The following is a 26,872-nucleotide window of genomic DNA, read 5'->3' as shown; positions in this document are numbered from 1 at the left end:
CGGAGCAGGGTGATGTTGCTGTGGCGGCGCGGCGAAAGAAGGTGGCTGCCCTACCTTACCTCCATGGCGTTTCGCACCGACTCAAGAAACTGGCGGCAAGGTACGACGTTGACGTTGTATTTACAGCGAGAAAGAAGATAGGAGGCTTGTGCGCCAGAGTTAGAAAGGGGCTCGACAGTGTACCTCGTGATAATTTTCGTTGTGCTGTGTCACATAAGAAAAAGTTCACCACCTCCAGAAAGAATGTGGTCTATCGCATTCCGCTCAATTGTGGCCGATGCTACTACGGGCAGACAGGCAGATGTCTAAATGTGCGCCTGACGGAGCACTCTAATTCTGTGTGGGGGGGGGGGGGAGGCGAGTTCTAATCTGGCGCTACATGTGCTATCCCGAGAGTGTAATTCGGAGCGTGACCCGCCCCTTTGTGCGCCTGATTTCAATAATACGGGTGTAGTTTACAGCAATGGTAATCAACTTTGCAGAGAGTTTGTTGAAGCGTTTTACATTGCTAAAGCCGAGGACAAGTGTGTGGCTGAGGCGTCGGTTAGCGTTCATTGCAAGGAATTTGATCTATAAGAAAAGTTGTTAGTTAAGCCTTGACTTTGAATTGGCTTTGAATTTTCTTCTTCATCTTCTTCCCAATTTCCTGCCATTCCACCGGTTGGGTTGTGCGCGTGCTTTTCGGAGGGAGTCTTCGTTGTTTCCTTCTGATCAATAAACATTCAGTTGCTAGTCCAGCCTTGTCCTGTCCTCTTCTTTCCTGTGTCTCGTCCTTTGGCTGGTTAAGTATGGGTCCTGACTACATTGGCTACTGTAGAGATTTGTATAGAACTCCTCGGCTACTTTGACTCTCTTGTCTATATTCGTGACGACGTTGCCCGCCTTGTCCCTTATCGCATACATCTGGTTTTTACTTATGCCCAATTTATTCTTTACCGCTTTAAGGCTTTTCCCGTTCTTTACAGCATGCTCAATTTTCTCCATGATATACTTCCTTATATCGGCTACTTTGCGCTTATTGATTAGCTTTGATATCTCGGCCAGTTCTATCTGGTCTGCTGGATTGGAAGCTTTCATACTCTGACGTTTCTTAATCAAATCTTTCGTCTCCTTAGACACCTTACCGGTATCCTCTCTAACTATTCTACCGCCTACTTCTACAGCGCACTCAGTAATGATATCTCTGAAACTACTGTTCATCGCTTCTAGGGTAATGTCGTCATCCTCGGTTAGAGCTGGATATCTATTCGGTAGCTAGATCCTGAACTCTCTTGCCCTCTCTCTCACCACTAATTCGTTTATATGTTTCTTTCTTACTAACCTGTTGCGTTCGTTCTTCAGATTTAGGCTAATTCGGGACCTCATAATCCTGTGGTCACTGCATCGCACTTTCCCAATTACCTCTACATCTTGCATAATGGCTGGGGTTGAACACAGTATGAAGTCAATTTCATTTTTAGTCTCCCTGTTCGGACTTTTTCATGTCCATTTCCGGTTCTTCCGTTTGCTGAAGAAGGCATTCATGATTCTTAAGTTATTACGCTCTGCAAACTCCACTAGGAACTCCCCCTTGCTATTTCTAGAACCAATGCCATAGTCACCTACTGCCTGGTCTCCTGCCTGCTTTTTCCCTACCGTGGCACTGAAGTCGCCCATTAGTACAGTATACTGCCTCTTTACTTTTAGCATTGCGGATTCTACATCGTCGTAGAAGCTTTCAACTGCCTGGTCATCATAACTACATGTAGGTGCATAGGCCTGTACAACCTTCAGTTTATACCGCTTATTAGGCCTTATTACGAAGACTGCCACCCTCTTATTAATACTATAGAATTCATCTATACTACCCGCTATATACTTATTGACAAGGAAACCTACTCGTAGTCGTCTCCTCGCCGGTAAACCTCGATAACACAGTATATGCCCATCCTTCAGTACAGTATATGCCACATTCGGTCTCCCAACCTCACTAAGCTCAATGACATCCCATTTCATACCCTCTAGATCCTCTAACAGCACTGCTAAACTAGCTTCACTAGCTTGGGTTCTAGCGTTAAACGTTACTAGGGGCAGTTTCCAATGGCGGCCTGTCCAGCGGAGCCAGGAATTCTTAGCACCCCCTACTGCGCTACAGGTCTGATCGCTGCCGTGGTCAGTTGTTATGCAGCCGTTGGTGACTGATGATCGGGGTTTTGTAGGACTAATCACGGGAGGTTATGACCCATTACGGCGCCAGGGTGGCCAACTCCTGTTCTGGTGAGGGAGTGCGTAGCCGGAGGGAGGACCACCTGGGGTTATTTAACGTACACTGTCCTCGCACAGCCCACGGGCGCCTTGGCTTTTCGCCGCCAGCGAAATGCTGCCGCCGAGGCCGGGATTCGATCCCGCACCCTTGGGAGTAGTAGTCGCGCTCCGTAACCACTGCGCCACCCAGGCGGGGTTGTGCGGCAAATGTGCATCTCCTCATCTAACAGCCATAGCCTCACGTATCTCTAACGCGAAGTTACTGCAAACGGACTCGAGACTGCACTGATTGTACAGCGCGGCATGCATTCACGTGTTCACGATCATAGATTTTACGACTCTACGGATCGTGAAAGCAGTTTTTTTTAAACAAAAAAGGGCTTCATCTACATTGACGAAAATATCAGCTCAAGAAATGTCGTTATTTTTGGGCGTGGTTCATCGTGAAAAGCGCATAAAAAGCGCACGGAAAGCAGCAAAAGACGGACACACGAGCGTTTACGTCCAACTGAATGTATTTCATGGGGGAAGCAGAATACTAATACTCTTGAAGTCACATCGGCATGAAAATCTTAAATCTCAGCGGGAAGGTAAAACGTATTGAGTTGCACATGTAAAGGATGCAAGATATGCCATCTCTTTTTCAGAGAACATAATCGACGGACAACTCACGCAATCATCCCCAGTTCATGGTTTCTGTAAAGCCTCAACAATTTCACGCGTTATTTTACATTTGCTCCAATAAAGAACTTTACATTGATGAAGGAGAGGACGATAATCCTTTTTCCTTTCGCACTTGAAACAATGAATGTTTAATTGCTCCTCTTTTTTGTTCTGCACAACATAATTAATCTCACCCAATCTCTCATTTAGGCATCTACCAGTTTGACCTATATATTCTTTCAAGTCAAAGGCACCTTGTACACAACCCTTCTGTGCAATTTACAAACGGATTTCGAAGCTTGATCATGCAAGCAGATGTTCGCCGGTTTTCTGAATTGCTTTGCTTACACAGCGCGCTCAGCTTACTTAGGGCAGTGAACAAAACATTGACATTAACACTGTTACCAAATTTTCGAAGCTTGTGCGAAAACCTGTGCTTATAGGGAATAACTGCGCATTTTCTTTCATCGTTTCTTTTCCGGTTCTTGCTTTGTTTTAGTTTGCCTTTTGTTGATTTTGACGAGTCCGTCTGCCACTGAAACCAGCATGTGCAGTGGGTAACCAGCATCGTGCAACGTTTTTGACTGCAAGAAGGTGCTTTCTTCAACTGCATGTGGGCATGACGTTTTCAAATAATTCACGAAACCTAAACGAGCTATGTTATGTGTCACGAATTTAGATTCCGCAGAGTTAAAGGCGAAGGAACTTTTTCATCTCTAGGATGACAAATTCAGCAAGTATGATCTTATAACAAACATAACATGATATTGGAAAAATGTACGCTATTGTTCTCAGGGAGCTCATGTGTGACAACAAGTACGGATAAACAGTCCGAAAAATTAAATGAAGGCCCGACAATTACGCCGCAAGTGTTCAGTTGTCCATTGGGACAATTTGCGCGCCATTCTTCAACATTACTTTGTGGAGTTGACACAATCGCTTCTAGACAGCATAAAAAGAGCACGTAATGAGGCTACGACCATTACCTGGGTGGAGGTTGGTCGACCAACACCGGATGTGCGTCTGCTCAACTTGTGGGCTGCAAGTCGAAAAGCGGAAAAGACTGCAACTAGAGACACAATTTCTGCGCAAGCACGTGCAAGACTGTATTACATTACTGCTAAGGTTCGAAGGTATGAGCGTGATCTATCACGACAACAATGGCATCGGTGGTGTGAGCTGTTCACACATTCATCGAATGCGTATCTCTGGCGAACTTTCCATGCTATGGAGCACGGTTGTCGTCGTACTGGTGTAGCGGCCAAAGCATTCTTTGCAGCAAATTTGTCTTAAAATGATTTCGTAAATTTGAAATGATTCCGAATACGATGTGTTGCCTGCACCAGCTACAAGAACATTCTTGTGGGGCATGCCAGCCAATGTCGATAAGTTGCCATCTGCTTCCGGCACCGAGGGAAACGCGAGACTGTTCTCCATGCCTGAATTGATTGCCCCTATAGATGAAGCCAACCGAAAGACAGCGCCCGGTCCGGACTCCATTACGTACGACGTTTATAAGAATCTCAGTGGTGAGGCACTTCCTGAACTCCTTGACACCATTAACAAGGTATGGCTAGACAGCGATGCATCAGACAGCTGGGAATCAGCTATTGGGATCCCTATTTCAAAGCCAGGGAAAGCACCAACAGACCTAAGCAACTTTCGACCTATTTCCCTAATGCCAACAATTTGCACGCTCACTGAGAAAATGCTCAACACACGAATCTCGTGGTGGCTTGAACATCATGGTTTTTACCACCCTGTCTAAATTGGCTTTCGACCATTTATAGGCACAGAAGACGGATTGTCTGTCTTGGTGTCATCAGTAGTATCATCCACCTGCAGCTACAATGTACGCACAGTCCTCGCCATGGATGTAGAAAACGCCTATGATAATATCAGTCATGCTGCCATTCTGGATTCAATTGACATGCTCCATTTACCACTTAGAGTACGCAATTTTGCAAAATCTTTTCTTGAAGGTAAGCCTGTTGCGAGTCCGACATTATGTAGGTTGTGTCGCAGTGGGTGGCGGCCAGTGCAATTAGCGCGTCGTTAGTTTTTACTGAGCCGGCCTGCCACTTGCCACTTGCCCGCATAATATAATTGGCCTATACAAAAAATGCAGATTCGGCTACTAGTAAAAAATAGGTTATGGGTGCCCGATGACCAGAGGATGGAGGGGAACGAGACCGCTCATGCGGCTGCCCGATCATTCCTCCCGCGGAGTTCCGCACAATCCTCGCGTTCTACCTAGGCAACCATACCAATCCCGCTCATAACTTATGCGGACTTTACAAATTATTTACGCCTCTGTGGAAGGGCACTCCCGGGACTCTCCAATGGTCTCGGCAGATCTTAGGAGAGCCACCTTAGGCGGCTCCAAACCGGGTGTTTTCTAAATCCCGCCATACTAAAACACGTGGACCCGACATTCACGGGTAGGTGCAAATTCTTCGGGAAGTATGCTGACCTATATCACATGGTGTGGGCGTAGAAGCAAAATACAAAAATAAAATCTATAAAACAGCCAACTAGGAAGGTCTGGGAGGCGGCCCAGTCCAGCTCGGACCTGGAGGCCCAGCGTGTCCTGGTGCAGAGAGCTCGGGCAGCAGCAGCGGACAATGGCGTCCCGGAATAGGGTCTGCCACGCAGCTCCGCAACCAAATGCACCTTCCTTCCCTAATCATATTATCGTAAATAAATGTTTTCTCCCCCTCCTCCTTGAAGGCAGACAATTTGCCATACGCCACTGACATACGCCTCAGTGGCGAGGCCATAGGATCATTTGTCCATCTTCGCGGCGTACCATAGGGTTCTGTGTTGCCAGCAGCTTTATGTAATATTGCGTTTATCTCTCTTGCATGACGGTTACATAAAATTTCTGATGTAAAATTGACGTCTACATATGCATCTTCGATTGGGCTTGAACTTTCCACCAGTAAAATTGCGTTCATATCAGTCGCCAATCGCTGGGGCCGCCGTAAACGATTGACAACAAATATTCGTCTACATCAATCCGGAACCCCACTTCAGGAAAGTTCAACACAAAAATATCGGGCTTAACAATTTATGAGTCAGGAACTGGAGCTTCATGGCTGTCTGACACTAAACAACAGGCGTTACAGACTCTGGGTCTGATTACACGCATTGCTTTTATAACGGGCGGCGCTTGCTAAGATATTGCAAGACATTTGGTGCTGGCAGTTGAGCCACCGCGCCTTGTTTATCAAGACCAATTTCTGCATTGGACAAGGGCACAATGGGATCGACTTGAGACTATACATCGAGTAGCAATGAAGGGCATCACCTGCCTCGCTCGCATTACACCAATCGTGGCGCTCCAAGAAAACGCACAGCTAAACACAATAGATGAACGGGTGCAACAACGACGTGATGCACGCAGGCGTAAGGCCATACTCTCTGAAGCAGCGTGCGCTCTCAGGGCTTATGCTTCGACGCATTCAATACAACAGCCACTGCCAGTTCTTCCTCCTTTGCGTTTTGTACAGCTGAGCGATAACAAGCCAACTGATTTACGATGACCGAGAACACAGAAAACGGCGTCGTCACTTCGCGACCGAATTATGGAAAAAAGCTCCCGCTTGCCACATGGTTCCATTATAATTTACGTCGACGCAAGCATCCAAGCCTGCGAAGTGATAAGAGCAGACTGTCCTAGCAAGTATTCACTGAACAAAACATCAACATTTCAATTAAGGGAACCTCCATCTTCTTTTTGTGCGGAACTGCTTGCAGTGCAAGAGGCGCTTCGCTCTGTGACCACCATTCCCATGCTTCCCACGGCCCGTATTATCATACGTACTGTAGCCCTCCAGGTGACTAAGCTACTTAGACACGGTAGTAGTAGTACGGAAATCTGCCAAAATATACACAATCTAGCGGCTCGCATGCCACATCCAATTCGTATTGAATGGACTCCGCGTTACCTTTTAATTGCTCCAAGCCACGCTGATTCTCCGACCCGCCTTTCAAACTAAACTTCAACATCGCCAAACCTCATAAATGTGGACAATGCTACCCTGCTTTTAACAAGAAAGAAGCACCTCCGGCGCCGTACACGTGCTCTTATACTTCCGTGTACAGTAAGCCTCCCCCGCGCTCTAACCCGTGCAGAGGAGGTGGCTCTTCGGAGAATTAGAGTTGAGGTGGCCCTAACACCAGCAGTGGTCTGAAAGTGGCCTCAGTTTCGGTATTTATATCCACACCCTGGATGCCTCGTCTGGAAGTCTAGAAATATAGAAGCTGACATCCATCACCTGCTGTGGGAATGTCCAGCGTTGAAGCCGATGTGGATCCGGCACCTTGTGGCAGCTTGCCTTTCCCCCAATAATCCGCAGGCATATGCGGTTTAGACACTGGGACCGCATCATCGTTAACTTCCCGATTTCATTGCATCAGGCAACCTTTTTTAATCTATTTGACCACACCCTTCATCCATCATAACATTCCTTTTATACGCTGAGGCAATAAACTTCAAAAAAAACAACAACAACAACAATCTGCAACACTTCCAACAATCAGATGTGTTTAAAGAGAAAAACAAAATCTTCATCATAACGAAAAACTTTTAAAATCCCTACATCTTTCATGCAGGGAAAGAGCCTTCTGCCATACTTAGATAAAAAACATCTCACTTAAAATGAAAGCCATACTGGACTCTATACATATCCCTCGTTTCTGCAAAAACAGGTCATAGCCCCACCTAGCAAGTGTAGAATTAAGATACGTACTTAAAAACTAAAAAACCGCCAACACTCACACCCACGGAATCCTGGAAAGCAATTATATCGGAGTTCTCAATGCATCTTTCAACGCACTGCGTCAAACCATTTTGGGCAAAGAATAGTAAAGGTATTTTATATCGACCGAGAAAGCACTAAGATTCCTCCTTTCACTTTCCTTAAGCAAAGCAGTTACACTATAGGAATTTTCGAGCATGAAGGGGCCATGAAAAACTAGCTGTTTTATGCTCTTATGCAGGAAGTCGTAGGCTGACCTTTGCCAAGTTACCGCTTCTGAAACGACCATTCCTAATGTGCAGTCTTATTTGTATGTCTTAGCAGAAAAGAACATGCGTATATTTAAACCGCTAGTGGTTTCGAAAGACTCAGCTAAGCAGGTGAGATTCAATGAAGTACACAACTTTCTTTGCTTCAACCTGACTTTTGAAAGATAAACAGATTGCTCCCTGTAAACACGTTCTAGACCGCTGATCGAGGTAAAAGCCGCCAGAAATTTTAAATTGACATGTAAACTATATTACCAGTCTAATCAAATTCTGCCTGAATTTCTTTCTTAGTGAAATTCCCATATGTAGCCTAGTTCTTGAAACATGCTTTACACTTGTATTTGTTGTTGTTGCGTAGATGCAATAGCGTGTGCGCAATAATTTTTGTGAGTGTATGGTGTAGTTCGCTTGCACTTTATTGTACTTTGTAACCATATTCTTTCTAATTTTTCTTTTCTTCATTGTAGTACTATTATGCTTATCGATTTTATTTGGTACTCATAATTATGTGGGTATTTTATTTTACTTGCTGCTTGCTGTATTCTTGTCTATGTACGCAACTGTAGCAGTAATGTTGCGTTTATATCATTACTGTTCCTTTCAATCATTGATCCTCTATGGCTGAACCTGATAGTAATATTTGTGTTTGGACCGGCCACTAGCCTACTGAGCTATCGGTCCAAACAGTGTTTGTACATTTTATTTGGTTTTGTCAATAAAGTTCCTTGAAAAAAAAAAAAAAAGGTTTCGTGACATCACAGCAAACCACACTCCTTATCACATGGAAGAATACATAAGTTGTCTTCTTTAAGGACTTTCAATAAATTTCAGAGTTAAACTATGGGCCTAGTCTTCGAAAACTTCTTTAAACCTTTGTCGCCCTGCAACACACAGCTCCTTTGCTCACTCGTAGGGGAAAGCTTCGAGGCTGTTCGGACCATGACCAAAAGTTCTGGTTTAGATTTACTTTGCTCCACGATGAACTTGTGTCCCAACTGAAGCTCACGGTACAGATGTTCGGGAAGCGTTACCTCCCAAACCGTATCAACGTATTTGTGCGACCTAGACATCCGTGTAGGGACCAGTTGTCGAAGCCCTGGCAGGACTAAACTCTATAAAAACTCGGCGGACTAGTCAAGAACTCATGCGAATTGCTGCCATTTTTTTCTTGGCACTTGGCAGGGTCTCACTTGAATCAAATAGCACCTATATACAAGGTTCCTTTGACTTGTGGTAAATATTACATAGGCCGAACCGGTAGACAACAAAAAAAGAGCTCAAGTGAGCATTCATTGTTTCGAGTGCAAAAGCGAGGATTGTAGCTCTCTCTTGCATTAATGTAAAGTTCATTATTGAAGCAAATCCAAAATAACGCATGGAATTGTTGCGGATATAGAGATAGCACAAAGTGGTGATGATTACGTAAGTAGTCCATCGATTATGTTCTCTGAGAAAGAGATGGCATATCTTGCATCTTTTACATAGCAGCTCGATAAGGTTTTCTTTCACTCTGAGATTTTGAGGTTTGCATGCGCATGTGACCTCAAGAGTATAAATGTTTTGTTTCTCTCGTGAAATAAAATCAGTTGGAAGTAATCGCTTGTGTGTCCGTGTTTGCTATTGTCCGTGTGTTTTTTATGTGCTTTTTACGGTCAACATGGCTCAGCAACTCGCCCAAATGCAGCCATTATTTGTGTGTGGAGTGGTACACTGACCCCCCTGCCTTGAAGAATGTGCACCAAAGCGAGGAAATTGATATCAGTGATTGATTTGATGTGACCGACGAAAGAGGCTGAAGGTTGGGGCATGAGGGTGACTTTCTGACTTTTCAATCCTTCGTTTCAGGCTATCGATTGTGAAATATAAGGCATTTATTAGAAAAGTGTTTTTGAACATTTGATTCTATAATGTAGTTCTAGATCTCTAATGCGAAAGCACACATTTCTTAGCTTACTACTTCCATTTTGCACATGGTGCTGTCCTGGAAAACCACGTAAACGTCTTCTAAGTTAGGAACGACGCAAGCTTTTGTTTTTAATTAGGCGCCACTTGACGGATGTGTTGGGAGTTGGAATAACCTAAATAATGTATTTCAAAAGAATTTCTCTTCTATACTATACTTCTATACTCTTCTACACTTCTATAGTCTTCTATACTAAAAAGTATAGTATAGCGATATGCTTCTGAAAGACATTCATTTAGGCTTTTCGAACTCCCAACGCATCGGTCAACTGGTTCCTCTGTAATTTAAAACGAAAGCTTGAGTCGCTCTTGATTTAAAAGATGTTGACGTGCGCCTTGTGCAAAGTGAAAGTAGCGAGCTATGAAGTGTGTACTTTCGCATCCTACATCTGGAACTACACTATGGAATCAAATGTTGATAAACACTTTTCTTATTAAATGCCTTAAATTTCACAATCGATTGTCTGAAACGAAGGATTGAAAAGTCAGTCACTCTCGCGCCCCAGTCTTCGGCCTCTTTCGTAGGTCACATCTAATTATTCACTAATATCGCTGATATTGCCGATTTCAAAATTTTATAAACTGGACTTAAGTGAGAAAGGCCTTCAGTTATGCAATATGCCTAGAAACCAAAAACTAATTAGCTCATGACTTTATCGCACATAATTATGTTACGTAGTTTGCACACTGTGGAGCAAATTGTGTCCCAGCCCCTTGGCTTATGCAACGCACCTGAGCAGAACGCTGAGGCGTATTTGAAACAATTCTAAAAGGAATACCTGACGTGAACATTTTCAAAAATCTCGTTTGGAATCGGGAATGACAAGCCTCCGCCAAGACGCGGATAACATAATATGAAGCAGGTATTTCCTGACACAATGTCATCGCTGGGCGATTACAAATGACGCTGAAAAATAACTGCATAATGGGATTTTTTATTGACAGCCTCCCATACGTAGTTTTTGCGGGCACTTCGGATCCAAACATTGAACAGCGCCCTTCTATGCATGTAACAGGGCAACACAGGCAGAGTGAAAAATAGGCCACTGATTTTAATAGTATACGTAGCTACGCGTGAAGGTGCCCGAGAGGCTCGTTCGCGCTTTAAAGCTGTTTAGGTTGTCTTCACATCAATCTTTAAAATACCCTCGAGCAGATGTTATAATGGCCTCTGAAACATAGTCGACAGTCGACATCGATGCCCATGTTACTGATAATTTTGAGGGTGTCAAATAGGTCACGCCTGCAAGCGGCTCTATCGACCGCCAAAGAAATAGTTTATGCAGTAAATTCCGAGAACACAGAATTCTGTGCGAAAATCTAAATTATTTCATAAAGTTGCATGATTATATTTTATTTCAGAAATTCTTGGACCGCGCACTCTAAAATCTGGGGCCGCATAAATGTGGTTCCTAGGAATTACATTACCCCGAAGTGAACTCATTTTTATTTTGGTTCATTATGACACACGTATGAAAGAAGACTTCAGATTTTAAATTTTTAAGTGCTACAGAGCTGTAAACGTCCTGCTCCGCGAAAAATGCTTAAAGGCCTGGTGTCTCAAGAGTGCTGATTAGTTTATTTGGGCTTTACGTATGAGTTAATTCATTTCATAAAAACTAGCTCTTCGTAACCTATGCTTCTCCAAGGAAGGCTTCTGCATAGCTCTTGTAAGGTAAACTACATTGGCCGGAGTTTTTCTTTATATCAATATGTTCTATAGGAACACACTGTACTCACGTCTTGTCTCGTGTCGCTTCAAGGCTCCTTTACCGTTTTATTATCGGGGATGGAGCTTCTGAACGTGTTGCTGTGCAACGATGACGTTTTTAAAAGAATATGCTGTATAATGAACGAATCCGTATTCAACTGTTTTAATCGGGTTTCCTCGAAACGCTGTTAAGCGTGAGGGGCGTGCAAGCTGGGGATATCATACTCGCTGTTACATCTCCTAAAATTGACGCCTTGAAATGTTTCTCGTGATAACACATTGCACGGCGCTGTTGTACCTAATGAATATTATTTTTCAGGGGATCGAACCTGATTAACTGGATGTGGTTGAAGTTCTTCATTTTGTTCGCACCACTGCTGCCAATGGACGACCCTCAACTAGCCCCCTTCTTCCCAGTTGTGGCCTGGTACCACAGGCGAGCTGAACTGCCGCACCGAGACATTCTATGCATGAAGATCGTCGAGCATTACTTCCGAGACACTTTGGATCTAGTTATCAGACAGGATAAATACCTGGCGAGTGTGGCCGCAACGGTAATTACACGGAATTTATATGTCAAAACGTTTTTGTTCCCTACGGTGATTAAGACGCCATTGAGGCAGCGTCTGATCTCCGATATACGTGAATTTCAGTGGCGTAAAAAGCCTGTCAGCGTCCACGTAACTGACCCTAGCCCAAGTACATTTGAAGCCTTCGTCAGCAGCTGTTTTATAGGATGTATATTGTCTAGCACTAACGCGACGCCTAAATACGAAGCGTAGATTAGGACTGAAAGTCAAGTTATCGGGTAGGGTGCGAAAATAAGCCGTTGCAGTAGCGCATCTTATAATAGTATCCGTAATATCTGCTTTAGGCACGGCTGGCTCTGCGGATCACGGCTTAGCATTCCTGCACTGTGCGACAACTTTCGCCGCTCGGGGGCTGCCAGTATGCTCCGTTGCGCCCATCCTAACCACCATGTGTCACTGTCATACTTTTTTACTTTGTGAATCTGCCAGTGTTTACGCAGCTCTGCACTGGGGAATTCATGACGGACATGGGGACACAGGGCCTTAAGGGGTTCGTCCATGTCCCTTTTAACGCTCATACCGACAAGGCTAATATGTAATCTTGGTTTATTCAGCGCTTGCAGAGGACAAGCGATGTTCCAGGTGCTCGAACAGGTTTCACTTGGTGCATCTAGGCTCGTAAGGAATTGAGGGTCGCTGTTAAGAGCTTGAAAATGCTTAACTGGGGCCGGTTTCGAGCTCGCCTCGTCGAGACGAGCCGAATAATGTTGGCTTCCAGCTTAGCATAGCGCTAGCTCATACCGGAGGTGAGCTGATATTTTCTCTTTGGTGCGGTTTGTGGGGTTTAACGTCCCGAAGCGACACAGGCTATGAGAAACGCCGTAATGGAGGAGTCCAAAAATTTTGACCACGTGGGTTTTTTTAACATACACTGACATCGCACACCACACGGAGCTTTTGCCGTCATAGAAACGCTGCCGCCGCGGCCAGCTGATATGTTTCGTCAGCTTGATTTATGTAGCCGTACGTATTCATGTCCCCGTACGACGAACGACGTTAAACACACAAGTGCAAGCAAGCTGAATATAAGCGTTATTAATATTGCGTTAGGAGATAAATAAAGGAAAGCAATGGGCGCCGAATTATAAGCACTTAGCTCCGTAACTGGTTTCGCAGTGCGCGAAATAGTTGCGTTGAATGTACTGCCGCTTTGTCACGATCTAGGGGAACCAGCAGAGCGAATTTACTTACAAGACATTAGCTATGTAAACAAAGAAAAGTGAGCACATTACCGGATTGGCCATTTTTATACGTTTTGTTTTAGCTTTTCTGGCTATCGAAATGAAGCAGTTGCTCCGGCCTTCGTTCAACGTTTTTATCCGTGCCTCCACTTATAAAAGGCTCAACCGCACGTTATTCGCACGGTTGACGGCTGTAAATGCTTGGTGTATGTAGATAGAACAACATGAAAGACAAAGTCACGATGTGATGCATCAGACTACTCTAGTTAGCATGAATTACGGACGTTCCCAGTCGGAAAAACTACAGAGAATGTTCTGTCGCCACGACAGAATTTCTGTGAGGTTTTTTACGGAAAACCTGTTGTGACAACAGAATGTTCTGTAGTAACATCAGACATTTCTGTAGTTACGACAAAAAAGTGATACAGAACTACAGACAACAGAAATATACTACAGAAAAACTACGGAACTACAGAAAAGTACCACACAACTACAGAAAAACATGACGTTTACGCCAGAACTACAGAGTATCTTGTCGTATTTTTGACATGGTTCTGTAGTTTTTTTTACGGCTAGGTTCTGAGAGATAAAAGAACAACCAGTCTGGGCTAATTTGTTTCTGCACAACCTGTACTTATTAAACGGTTGATGACAAGTTTTGTCAGCCGGTAAAAACTTTCAGCGCACGTATTGGCAAAACAGGTGTCCTAGACTGCCTTTTCTGCAATTGCTAAACATGCGTGAAAACTAAACCAGCGCTGTTTGACTGGCAAAAAGGAAAATCACGCATACAGATTCAGTGCTGGCAGCCGCTAGTGATCCTCGTACGCCTGTCAGACCGTGATTGTAGTGGTTCAATTGCCGACGATAAGTTGATTTTCATTTGCAAGATATCGCGTCCACAAAAGCAGTACTTTCTCTTCCGACATTTCCTTTTTATTTTGTTCGTAGCAATTAGCTCACAGTCTGATTGCGCCCTCTTGCAGATGCAAGCAGCTGTAGGTACCCTGGACACTGAGCTGGCGGGTGGAGACGGCAAAGAAGCATCCACTCTGTTCATGGTGACATTGAAACTACTGCAGGGGCACAAAGACGCAGCGTTCACTTCCGAGACACTGAAGAAACACGGGGAAGACATCAGGAAATTCGTGAGCATTTACTTAGCAGTGTAGCATTCACGCAATTCGCCAAAGCAATGGGATTTGACTACTCATAAAAAAAGTATACGCCTTGCATATAATGTTATACCGCGTCTCAAAGATATCGGCCTATGCATCCCAGCCAGTCGAACCTAAAATAACACGCTAAACGAACACTTGAACACTCTGAGAATGAGGCCAATATAAACGAATATAACATCGCCTCAAATGGGTGGTAGCTTAAGCGGTTATGGCAGCTAACCTTTGATCATAACTAATTGCACCTAACTCATTCGGTGTATTACACATTTTTAAAATAAATAATTGTTAATTTGAAAGATGCTTCCTGTTCTGCCAATTATTGGTCGCTGACGTCAAAACACATGTCATCCCCATATCGTCTGCTATTCGCGGTCTCGGCTGCACTCTGCATGTGGCTGCTGAGTTTTGTTTATTTACTTGCGTATGGTATTTTTCGTTGAGAAGCCTTCAATATAATTTGCGTTCATAGCGATCCTCGGACGTGTTTCGGGCTTGTGTCTAGAGATTGTCGGGGTGGCCGAAATCGATGGCCTCATGCTATATTTAGGCATAAAATCAGAAGCATATCATTCGTACATTACGATAGTTAGCTTGATTCCGTAACAAGCGCTCCCGCATATAAAAAGTTGAATGTCAGTGTTTCCTTCCGCCGTTTGCGCCGCGAAAAGAGGAGTTAGCGTTGTGTTGCCGACTGCTGAGCTACTGGCTATTGCTCTTTCGGTCCGAAAGCTAAACGGAAAACCCAAATAAGCATACGTTGACACGAGAGCACACCTTCGGAAATTGAGGAGCAGATCAAAGTTCTGAACGAAACGGTATCTCTTGACTTGCTGTCATAGGCGCGTGTTAGTCAAACATTACTATTTTCGGCTGGTGAAGCATTTTTCCCAAACGCTGTTTGGTATGGCCATGGTCAGCGCAAGAAAGCATGCGCCTCTGCAGCCGCTTCAGTCCCGTCGTCGCAAAGCCCAACGAGTATCGAATGCGCTTCTCTAGGAGCACCGAACAAGAGCCTCCCAGCCGCCGCCGTCTCGACTGTCCTGCAGCCGCGCTCGCGACTGCGACCGTGTCTCGAGCATAGCTTTATGTTTTTTGGTGCTTGCGGACAATTTCTCGTTAGTGACTAAATGTAAACATACATCATTTATTATTTGTTGTGTGAGCCCTATACTTCCGCATGAATACGCTGATTCGCGGATTACGACTGCACCCCCAGCGTGCTTATTGACATAGCTCGTGCATATGACTGGATGCATGCTGCTCGTTCGCACGGCATAAAATACAAGCTGAGCTGGCAAATCAAAATGTTCTCTTTTCATACCAGATGCACATTTATTTGTTTACAAACTAAAACAGCGCTGCTAGAAGTGCCGTGGACGCTACGTCCCCTGCCTGCGCCGGGTACCCACAAGTGCGCCGATAGCTGCAGGCTGACCCTGTTAGAGAGGGTCACATCGGCGCTTCCTGTTTAATGTGCATGCGCTTTGTGATGTAAGAAGTTATGGATTTGGGATCACGACTGCCGGAACTACACTCGATAACCGCACATAACCGGTAAAGCTTGCGAAAGCGCGGTACGTAATCGCCGAAACTGTACACCCGAACCCCGCGTTCTCGCACTAGGCCTATACGGGTCGCAAAACGGGCCGGCAGGTCGGCCCTGCCTGTCATTTCTGGCCAAAGTCATTGCTGATGAAAAGGGGGAACTTATAAAACGTAGCTGCATATTTTCGTTTTATGCCACGGTTAAGCTATAGACAAGTGCAGCTGTGCAGGTCGTAAAATTAATATGATGTCAGTTAAGTCCTCGCTCGGTCTCCGGTCTGTGTAAAACAGATTGCGCGATCATCCGCTGATGTGTTCCATCGGCGTCGCAGGGCCGAAAACGTCACACTACAGCGACAGGCAACCGTTGGTCACGCTGTCGTTGTTGCCAGTGAATGTGAAGATTAGTTCGTCGATAAGCTAAGGAGCCTAACCACGCAGCCCGCGGACTTGGACTGTGCCTTATGCTGAAGAAAACGTACCTTACTCTATATTGCTTTCGTGCAGTAACATAATCATCAAGCACTTCGATATGAGGGACACCAACTGTGCCAATCGTGCACGAAAGAAAGGGATGTGTGCTTTAATATTGCAGCTTGCATTCCAGATGAAGCTCCGCCGTCTATTCTCTTGTGACGTCACACGAGCGTTGCAAATGATGGTCGCTCACGGCAGGAGTTTCCCGATTCCGATTTCTATCGCGTTTTTTTTTTTAATATGCGCCGCGCGTTTGGTACTAAAGCTTGGTGAGTTGAATCACAGACTATGTTATTCACAGAAGTATAAAACGACAATACATCGAATGACCCTGTCATCGGCATTTTCAGCCAGCTGTGCTAGAATGTTGCCTTCTATTTCTGTCGGGCAAGCTTGAGAGAAACGCTCCAAGTCTACGAAATGCGAAGTCAGGGCTTCTTTGTTAGGCCATGAGAATATGTACTGCAGCGACAGTATTCATGTGTGTTCCAGACGGTCCTGACTCAATGGAAATGGTATATGCTGGGCTTTCTCGCGGATGACATTCGAGTGAGGAAACTCTCGAATGTTTAATGCAAATGTTGCATAAGACGGTTGTAGCACACTATCTCACCGCTGATATCGCTTGTGTGTCATAGGTGGTTAAACGCCGGTTTGGTTGATTGGAAGTATAGGAAGTATAGGGTATTAAGCGACCTTGGCCTATAGTGTGTTTTGAATGTTGGGAGCCTATAGCTGCCGAGTTGCGTGGTCCCCTTGGCCGATTGCCTACCTTGTGGAGAGTAGCTTCTTAACAAAGCTCATTAAAAGGTATACCTTTGCTCATGTTGCCCTTTGATGTTAGATAAAGGCGTTTCCTTTCATCGACATATGCAAGTATCATTTTAGTTCAGCTTCGCCCACTGGGCAGATGCAACGCGTGCGTTCGAAAAGCCGGCCCGGATGGTCGTCCAGTCGTAAAACAACTGCAAACTCCATAAAGCACCAACATACCGAAACATCACTGACTCAAACGCCAAAGACTCATCAGACGACAAAGGCACTTACCGCACAAGACTCGGCGTATGCGCAAATGCTGAGCATCATGAGGCAAGAGCGACACAACGAGACACAGCGTCTAGAAAAAAGCCTGCGGGATGAGTTTCAAACGATAACAAACGCGATACAGACTCAGATTGAGGCAATTTTTATAGAGTTGCACAAAAGCATCCAACACCAGAACGATGAGCCAAAAAGACGTAAGCCCGCAGAGGCGCAATAAGAATCAGATCAATATGTCTACAATGGAACTGCAGAAGTTTCACGCAGACTGGACCTACCCTAAGGGAACAAGTTAGAAAATTGAAGCCTCTGGTCATCCTTTTGCAAGAAACAAGAGGACCTTGCACTATTCGGGGTTACCGTACATTTCAGCAGCCTACCATATTTCACCAGAACAGAGGAAACCAACATGCACAGGGTCAAGCTGCTCTCCTTGTCAGAAACGAATGCACAGCAACCGAATTACAAATTCCTGATCTAAGTAATGAGTTCAGAGAAGTAATCGCTGTTAAAATGTGTCCTCCTGGGCAGCGGCCCATGGTGGCAGTCTCCGTGTATTATAGGCCTCTGACTGGCAGTCATAATACCGACTCATACGGGTGGCTCGCCAAAGTCCTGGCCCTGTCAGGAAGCCTCCCCATCCTGGTGGGAGGAGACTTCAATGCTAAGCACCCGACTTGGGGCTACGCCACAGCTGACCCAAGGGGACGCATGCTGCACGACACTGTAGAAATGTCTGGTCTGTACATATACAACACCCCGGACACACCAACGCGCATAGGACTACACGCCCGACAACGAGATACGACACCAGACCTGACGTTGGCCACACCAGGATTCATCAGGCAATGGGAAGTCGAACAGACAACATGGGGAAGCGACCACTTACCAATTTTGATCACCCTTAACCGAAAAAAGATTCGTGAAAAAAGGCAAACGGTTACCATCGACTGGGAAAAGTTTCGGACAGCCACTGGCGGCAACTTCATGGACTTCGCGCAATTCAGTGCCATGGTTGCGGAAGCACGGCCATGGTCCCGAGACACAATAATATGTGACGACACTACCAAACACATGGATAGGCACCTTGCCAACTTGTGGCGAAAGGTCAATATCCTTACGCAACAATACAGATATAAAGGAAAGCGCCACAGGGATCTCATGAGCCGTTAAGACGAAGAAGTTACACTCCCATCCCTCCCAACTCCCCAAGAACCCAAACAGCGGCCGAGAGCCATCCCTTCCTTTCAATAAAGGCTTCATTCATTCATTCATGTTTGTACTGAAAGGTTGCATGCGCCATATCAACCGCAAATTCTCTTTAGCGGACATTGCTGGGCCCCTAGTAGTGTTTGAAGGCCTCCCATGTTGTAACCGCTGTACTGTGGCTATCAATGAACGTTACGCTTAGCCACTCAGTACGGAAAGGATGCTTCTCAGTTCACTTCCACATGCATTCAGCAAAGCCACGCTGCCTGAGATCTTCAGCCAGACATCTCAGCCGTCTTTATGTGGTTGGCCATCACGAGGCACCGGTGGACGCTGGCAGTATATTACATTAAGTTCGGGTGGATGAATGGCTGACGGAAAAACGCCCCTCCACCAATACCATGACAACGGATGAACAGACTAGTGCGGCAGTAACACCAACTCACTTCCTTCCATAAGAAAATGAGCTACTCAGAGAGGCGGTAACATGTAGTGCGCTCGGTTATAGCGACACAGCAGCCGTTAACTACAATCAGATTAATGCTGAAGACGGAATTCGCAGAAGGCGCTGGAAGAGCCCGTAATAATATCAGGCAACCAAGAGCGTGTTTCGCGTACTACAACTATACTAGTTAAATCATGCTGCATATAATATTAATATCAAGACATTCGGAAAGTGGCTTACTAGTGTTTTAAATGAATAATGATAAGACCTTTACAGCAGTAATATATATTAGTAAATTTTACATCGCTTGATGACGCCCTACATTTAGGCTCTGACAAAAACCTTGTAATTTTTCACGGCTGCTTTTTGGCAACATCACAGAGGGCTTAAGTATACTAAGAGACAGCTCCAATACCAAGTTGGTGGCGCCTGTTGTCATATTACTGCTAAAATGCGATCGTTGCAAAATGTAGATTTAACGGAAATCCCTGCGATTTGACTGTTGCTGCATAGTAACTTCGAACAGACATCTTAGCTTGTTTGCACGGATTATCGGTGCCAGAAAAATTTCAGGATTAATTGCGAATTTCGGAAAGCGCCTGTCAACTCGCGCATTATTTGGTCAAAGGCTAGGCAATGTTTTAATAAAACCGATGACGAAGCACTTGCCATGGTTGGCAAAAGTGACCATGCTTCATGTTTTGTTGCTCAGCTGCGCAGTGGAACACAGAATTCGCCAGGAGCAGACAAATGCTCGAACGTTGATTAAAAGGCTTCTCTTTGCAATTGGAGTGACTTAACTCTCCTGCCATGATATTGGTACTCCCGGATACCGCTTGGAAGCAACCAGGCTTCCTGGTTAGTTTTGGAAAGCAAGACAATTGTGTCGTACAACGATGTTGCTAGAAGAAAAAAACGGACGTTTAAATAGTTAATATAAGCAAAGTGTAAGTGGCAAGAATGTGAAGGAATCCACTTTTCTAGGTGATTTTAAACTAAAATATTTTTGCTAATTGCAAACTTCCATAACTACCATGGACATATGCTAGATTTCTTACAATACTCCACAGCTTCACTCGAAGTAGTCTGCCAAAATCTTGCCAAACGTTGGTCGAAATTATTTCTCCTTAAAGGGGGAAGGGGTGCAGGAAGGAAGCGTTTAGAGCAACGCTATGCGCTACGACGCACATCATAGTCATATGCTGGGAATGAGGTTTTACCTTCAAAGTGTCTTGACATGCATTGCAGTCGCCAAATTTTCCCGCAACGTTTGCACACAATCTGACTGCTTCGGATAACAGGAGGCATATTTTCGCCAGGCAGTACTGGCCAGGGTATGGAATGATCATTAAATGAATTTGTGTAAAGATGGTGGGTGCAGTGGAGGATTTTCAATAATTGTTCATCTGCTCAGTTCAATGAAGCCGCCAGCGATAGCACATTCGCTGAAACCCTTATTATTTAGAGTGTCGTAAACACTCTTGTCTCTACGTAACACAACCTTTCTGAGCCCAGAAAATGGTGCACACGAAACAGGCGGCATTTCCACTCCACTCCCTTCTTCGTCCAACTACCCCCGAGTTTCTCATCTTCAGTATTCATGAGTGTAACATTTGCCCCCTTTTGCAAACGAAGCCCTACGGGCGAGTCAGGTGTTGCCACAAGAGAGGCATTTTTTCAAACAGGCGACACGTGCAACCTCAGGTTTTGCCGAACGTCGTCCCCTGGCGGTAAGACATGCAATCCGGTAGTTAAGTTTGCCGAGTCGTTCTAATCGAGCTTTCGATCGCTCTTGTGTTGTCGGGCTATTCGCCGCGCTTCTTCGGCCAAGCAAAGGGTTTCGGCTAAGCACGGGTCGTCTTCAGCGGAAAATGGGAGGATGGTGTCGAGGATGTGTCGAGGGGAGCGGGCGTACAAGAGGAAGAATGGACTGTATCATGTGTTCCCATGTATGACAGTGTTGAAGGCGTATGTGATGAGCGGAAGAACACAGTCCCAGGTTTTATGGTCCGATGCGACGTACATTGAAAGCGTATTCGGAAGAGCTTTTTTTTTAAATTTGAGGGTGGTAAGAGGTTGAGTGTTTGAAATCAGATGCATATAAACGGAGATCTTCTTCAATTACATCGGCAGTGAAAGGCGATCTCTGTCACTAATTACAGCTCTAGGGGGATCATGTCGCAAGAAGACTGAATGCAGCATAAACAGGGAAACTTGGTATGCTGTAGCGGCGGGAATTGCGGCTGTCTCGCAGTAGTAAATAAGATGGTCCACACATACAACAATCCAACGATTGCCCCCCTTGAGACTTTGGAAAAGGATCCAAAAGGTCGACTTCGACTTTCTCAAATGGAACCTTGGGCGGCGCATATAGGGTGAAGCATTCCGGGTGTAATATCAGTAGGACCTTTGTGACTCTGGTACTGAGGACAGCTGACAACATACTGGTCAATCGCGTGCCGCATCCGTGGCCAGTAGAATCGCTCCTGAGTGAGGTTCTAAGTTCTCGAAGATCCCAGGAATCCCGAGGCTGGATCATCATGCATGACACGTGGTAGAAGGAACCGATGGCCAGTGTCAGAGAAACGTTCTTGTATAGCAGCCCATCACGGAGGCAAAATTTGAGGTTCGAGGCTGGGTCCTGAGCAGCATTTAGGAACGGCTCCAGGTTCTTGTCGTTGTGTTGCTCTGTTCGAAAGGTGTGAGTATCGGGAAATCTCAGACATAAAGCAGTGACGTAGTGGTCGAAGTTGTCAGCGTCGCATTCCGTCTTGGCAAGTGGCAACCGGAAGAGACAGTCCGCATCTGCGTGCCGTCGGCCACTTTTGTATGAAATGCTCTAAAAAAAGGGGGGATGAAGTGTCGGAATTGGCGACACTTCACTTTTTGGCGAATTGGATGTGCACAACCGGTTTCAATTCGACGATTGGTGAGAGACCCGGGAAAGGAGCGTGAACTGATGGGCTTCGAGAAGTAAAAAACGGATGAATACTTCGACAGCAGATTTTTCAAGGCATCACGTTCTGTGCCGTTTAGAGAATTACTAATCATACCACGCAGTTGAGCATTAACTTGGGATGGTGCGACATTCCGCTGAGGTGCCGTAACCAAAGCCACTGATATTGGCATTTCTGAACTGTAAGAGGCAAGCTCATTCGAGCTGCTAAAAGAACTGGCTGCATGCAGAAATTAATAGTCCACAATCGCGTGAAGCCTTTGGTTACAGACACCAAACAATTAGGAACCAGAAGAGTCTTCTTCGCGCAGTTCGAATAGAAAGGTGTCACGGTCGCATCAAATGTTTCGATCGTACGATGAGAACACGAAACTGGAATATACTGCATTGACATTGGCGGCACTACAGTATCGTCGAATACGCACAGCCCATCTTCACAAAAAAAAAGGTTCCTCGAAGAACTCAGGCGGTAGGCAACCGTCAAAACTGATCTTACCCATGCGGCAGTCTACGGTTGCGCAACACATGTGCCGAAAATCTATACCAAGAATTACATCATGTGTGGAGTGGGGTAGCACACCGAATTCCGCAGAAAACACGATTCCTCCAAGACACACCTTGGCACTGCACACTCCAACGGGATACAACAAATCGCCACTAACGCTATGAAAATTTGCACTTCTGTCCCATGGAAACTTCACTTTTGGTCCCTGCAAATTTTAAATGTTAAACTCATAATCTATATTGTCGCACCAGTGTCCACTAATGCCTTTGTAGAAATATCAGCAGCAGACTGCATATCCTATTTTTGAGCATAGTCAAGGAAGGAGGTATTTCTGCGAATAGTGAGCTTTCACCGGCGTCATCTCCTCCATCGGCCGCGGCGCCTCGTTTTCCGGATGAGGGGACTGGGAACGGCGCCGCGGGGTAGGCGAGCGGCGGGCACGAAAAACAGGCGGTGGAGTCAGGCTCCGGTCAGAAGCCGGGGAGTGGTTGCGTACACCACCGGGCTGAAACTGGCCGTGTGGAGGAGACGACCAGTACCGACGGGATTCAACTGGGTGATCACTGGTTGGGTCTGGATACATTGGCCGCTCATACCGCGATGGTTGACGACGGTGGCATTGCCTTGAAATATGGCCCAGGATGCCACACCGGCAATAGACAGGAGTAGGGCGAAGAAGGGGTTGGTCCTGGAAGGATTCGATGACATGCTGTCGATGAAAGCCAGGATCAGGCTTATCTGTGAACCGGAGTGTTCGCCTAGATCTTCGCGGTCGAAGGTCGTTACGCTGATCAAGATGTCTAGAAGAAACAGGGCTTGCTAAATGTGGCTGCGAGCCTTCTTCGAATGGGGCAGGGTGGGCTGCGTGAACAGAAGACAACTCGGGCTACGATTGCAGATTGCCGGCGGGTTCGCACCGGAAAAGATGGGTGGTAGGACACTAGTGACGTGTGCCGGCAGCAGGAATTGAGCCGGAGTAACTCTTTACGAATGATCTGCCGGATAGTTGAAGTAAGGTCCGGAGGAAAATGATTTGTCAACGCTGGCGACGGCTGTTACATTGGCAAGCCTTCCCCACTTAGGAGTTACTCGGCAGGTCTTTAGTGCTTCGAATGTGCAGATGTGACGGAGTACCGCGGAGACAGTCAGATATCTTTGGCGATGAGGAAGTTGTATACATCAGCTGTGTTGCCCTTCAAAAGATGTTCAACTTTGTCCTCCTCGGACATGCGAGAATCGATGGTCCTGCACAATTTGAGGACCGCTTCGGTATAGGTAATGCAGGTCTCGCCAGGTAGTTGGGCACAATGGGCGAGTGTCTGCTCGGCCTGTTTCTTACGCGCTGACGAATCGCCAAAACACTGTTCAAATTCGGTTAAAAAGCGGTCCCATGTCGTCAGTGTGTCCTCATGGTTTTCAAACCAGACAAGGGCGGTGTCGGCCAGGAAGAAATTGACGTTGTCGAGCTTAGTGGCGAAGTCCCAGCGGTTGTAACGGCTTACCCGTGTGTAGTGGCGGAGTCAGTCGTCAACGTCTTCTCCCGCTCCTCTAGCGAACGGACGAGGCTCTCGGTAAGGTTGATAAGGGCGGGAACTCGCCTGATCCGAAGTTGCAAAAAGCACTGCGCTGGGCTCAGTCGGTGGCGGCATTGTAATGATCAGTGGCGGGAGTCCAGCAAGGCGGCTACAACGAGGCTCCAGTGGTGCGTCGATGGCGAAATGACATGGGATCTAAACCGCACTCTCTACCAAAAGTGTAACACTTGTCTCTATGCAACACAACCTTTCTGAGCCCAAGAAATGGTGCACACGAAACAGGTGACACTTCCACTCCCACTCCCGTCTTCGTCCAACTACACCCGAGTTCCTTATTCATATGGCCTGTAACAATATGCTTCTGATTGTATGCTTAAAAATAAAGCATGAGTTCATTAATTTCAGCCTTCTCAGCAATCTCTGGATGGAAGCCCAAAACAAGTCCAGTTCTCGGGCAATCTCTAAGATCGCATTTTATAATGAAGGCTTCTCAAAGAAAAATTGAATATGGGGTAAAACATTTCTGTTCAAGAAAAAAATTGCAGTGGTCATCGTCGATTTCATGCATGCAATAGTGCAGCCGCCGAGACCGCGAATATCTTGCGAATAGGGATTATTTGCCGTAGGCGCGTCAGCGGCCAGTGGTTGCCAGACCATCAAGGAGCTTTAGAAAAATTAAACAATACACATTAAAAATATCTACTGCACTGCATGATCTCACATTTCGGCGAATTATAATTTCACGTGTGTTGAGTGAAATGAAATAATCTGTTAATGCTCAAACGTTAGCAGTCATTAGCCCTTTTAAGTGAGCAGGCCTATCGAAGAGTACTAACAAACTTTCTTAAATGTTCCCTGAGTTACACGTGTCTTTTTTTGGTTCCGATGAGAGGATTCCCATAATTACTAACTGCAAAGATTTTCTGGTCTGTACGAAAAATAAGGGCAGCGCTAGAAGTCATTCATTTCGTTACTTGAGATCAATAAAGGCTGCTATAGCCTTCACCTTCCATAGCTGCGAAGGGTTTTTTTATTGCGCATTCGCGCACTATTCTATCACCCGTGGGTCATAAGTATGCGAACACTGAAGGCTTTTTTTGCAACAACAGCTCCTATTTTATTTAAAGCTAGCGGAACGTATATCTATTATGGAGGCAGATCTTAAGCACAGTTATTCTTAATGAAAGCGCAGCTATACCTTGTATATGGCGCGTTGCACCGCGTCAACTTTTCTTATGTCAGTCTCTTTATTTATGCGTCTTTAATGCACATTGTTCACATTATGTGTAAAAACCGTAATATAGTAAGTCAAATTTCACTTGTAGTATACTATACACAACGATTTTCTTTCCTATCAAGCCTAGATAACGAACTCGTACTCAGGCTTACGTATTTCTGCTGTGTCTGGACAGCCTATTGTTTTTAAATACCGGATATTGTTTCTTGGCACAAGAATAACATTGGCGCTCAACTTCTCCCACATTAAAATTGAAATTCTATTTGCAGTTCAAAGCAGGCATCAACCGCACCATGTACTTCTACCCCCCGGAGCCAAAGCAGCTGACAGTGAGTGTGTTTTCATTACTCGAAAGCTCTTTACAATGCAAGCAGCGAATTGAAATAGCACCTGGAATGCCGCTGGCATCTCAACTGAGCCTGGGTGCAGGATAACAAGAATTGTGAATACCATTCTTATAATAACCAATTGAAAACTGGATGGAGTGGCTTTTTCCCGAATTGAACTCAAGTGAAGCAAGCAGACACCGCATGGAACAGCAATCGAACATATATACGACTGCTAGCTACTTGCGCGAGCATTTTTTCCATAGGGATTGATTTCCGAAGTTACTAAAGGCGGTGTATGGTACAGTAACCAATAGTTATTGCTACAGTTTTCGATGAGTCATAACCGGCACTAAAGCAACGACAGCGTATTTATTGTAACGATTATAAGGCAGCGAACACTGAACAAATCAGTTCCACACACTACACTCAGCTTCGTCCTCTTTTTGCTCGGTTCCGAGAGGCACGCGGCAATATAGGCCACCTAAAGGCAATAAAAATTTGCAACTGATGGTGATATCGATTAAACAACAAATCTCAAAAAGAGTGACTAAGCCTTCTTGGATGTTGCTCCGTTAAACTTTGAGATCAATCGACGTCCCCAAACGAATGCGTCACTTGGGCCCGTAACCTCTATCTCAGGCATAGCGTTAGCGGCTGCTTAGTGAGCAAATTCAGGGTGTGCTTTCTTCGAAAATCAGTCAAAACGCTCCTGTTTTCATTGTAAACACATATAAGCATAGCAGTATAGAACTCTTATTCTACAGCTATGTAGCCTAAGCGACACCCTTCCTTCTTAGCTAAATGTCGAAAGAACAGCGCGAAACAAACGAGGACAAAGAAACATGCAAACACACAGGAGGGGCGCTGACTACCAGCTGTTTATTTTCTAAAATCAAGCACAATAAGTACCATGCACTGGACCAAGAAGTGGACCACAAAAGAGAAAGGCCGATAATATGCAAAGCAAGGTATTCATTTGAACGGCTGCGAAAGAAATGTACATTAGCTCGTGGTCACTAGAACCAAAAA

At 45.4% G+C, this 26,872-nt stretch overlaps 1 protein-coding gene across 1 annotated transcript in view; it reads left to right on the top strand.

Annotated features, from left to right (window-relative positions):
- LOC146195993 (uncharacterized) overlaps positions 1-26,872 on the top strand; it is a 152,666-nt gene that overhangs the window by 81,098 nt on the left and 44,696 nt on the right. Inside the window, exons 10-12 of the mRNA XM_084596896.1 lie at positions 11,932-12,166; positions 14,370-14,531; positions 25,784-25,843. Of these exons, the coding sequence (XP_084453022.1) occupies positions 11,932-12,166; positions 14,370-14,531; positions 25,784-25,843 (457 nt within the window). The remainder of the gene's footprint in view (positions 1-11,931; positions 12,167-14,369; positions 14,532-25,783; positions 25,844-26,872) is intronic.

The sequence above is a fragment of the Amblyomma maculatum genome, chromosome 3 (genome assembly GCF_055883805.1).
Source record: "Amblyomma maculatum isolate TAMU_Amacu chromosome 3, ASM5588380v1, whole genome shotgun sequence".
Classification (NCBI taxonomy): domain Eukaryota; kingdom Metazoa; phylum Arthropoda; class Arachnida; order Ixodida; family Ixodidae; genus Amblyomma; species Amblyomma maculatum.
The sequence above is the reverse complement of the archived record's forward strand: the minus strand, read 5'-3'. Positions and strand labels throughout refer to the sequence as shown.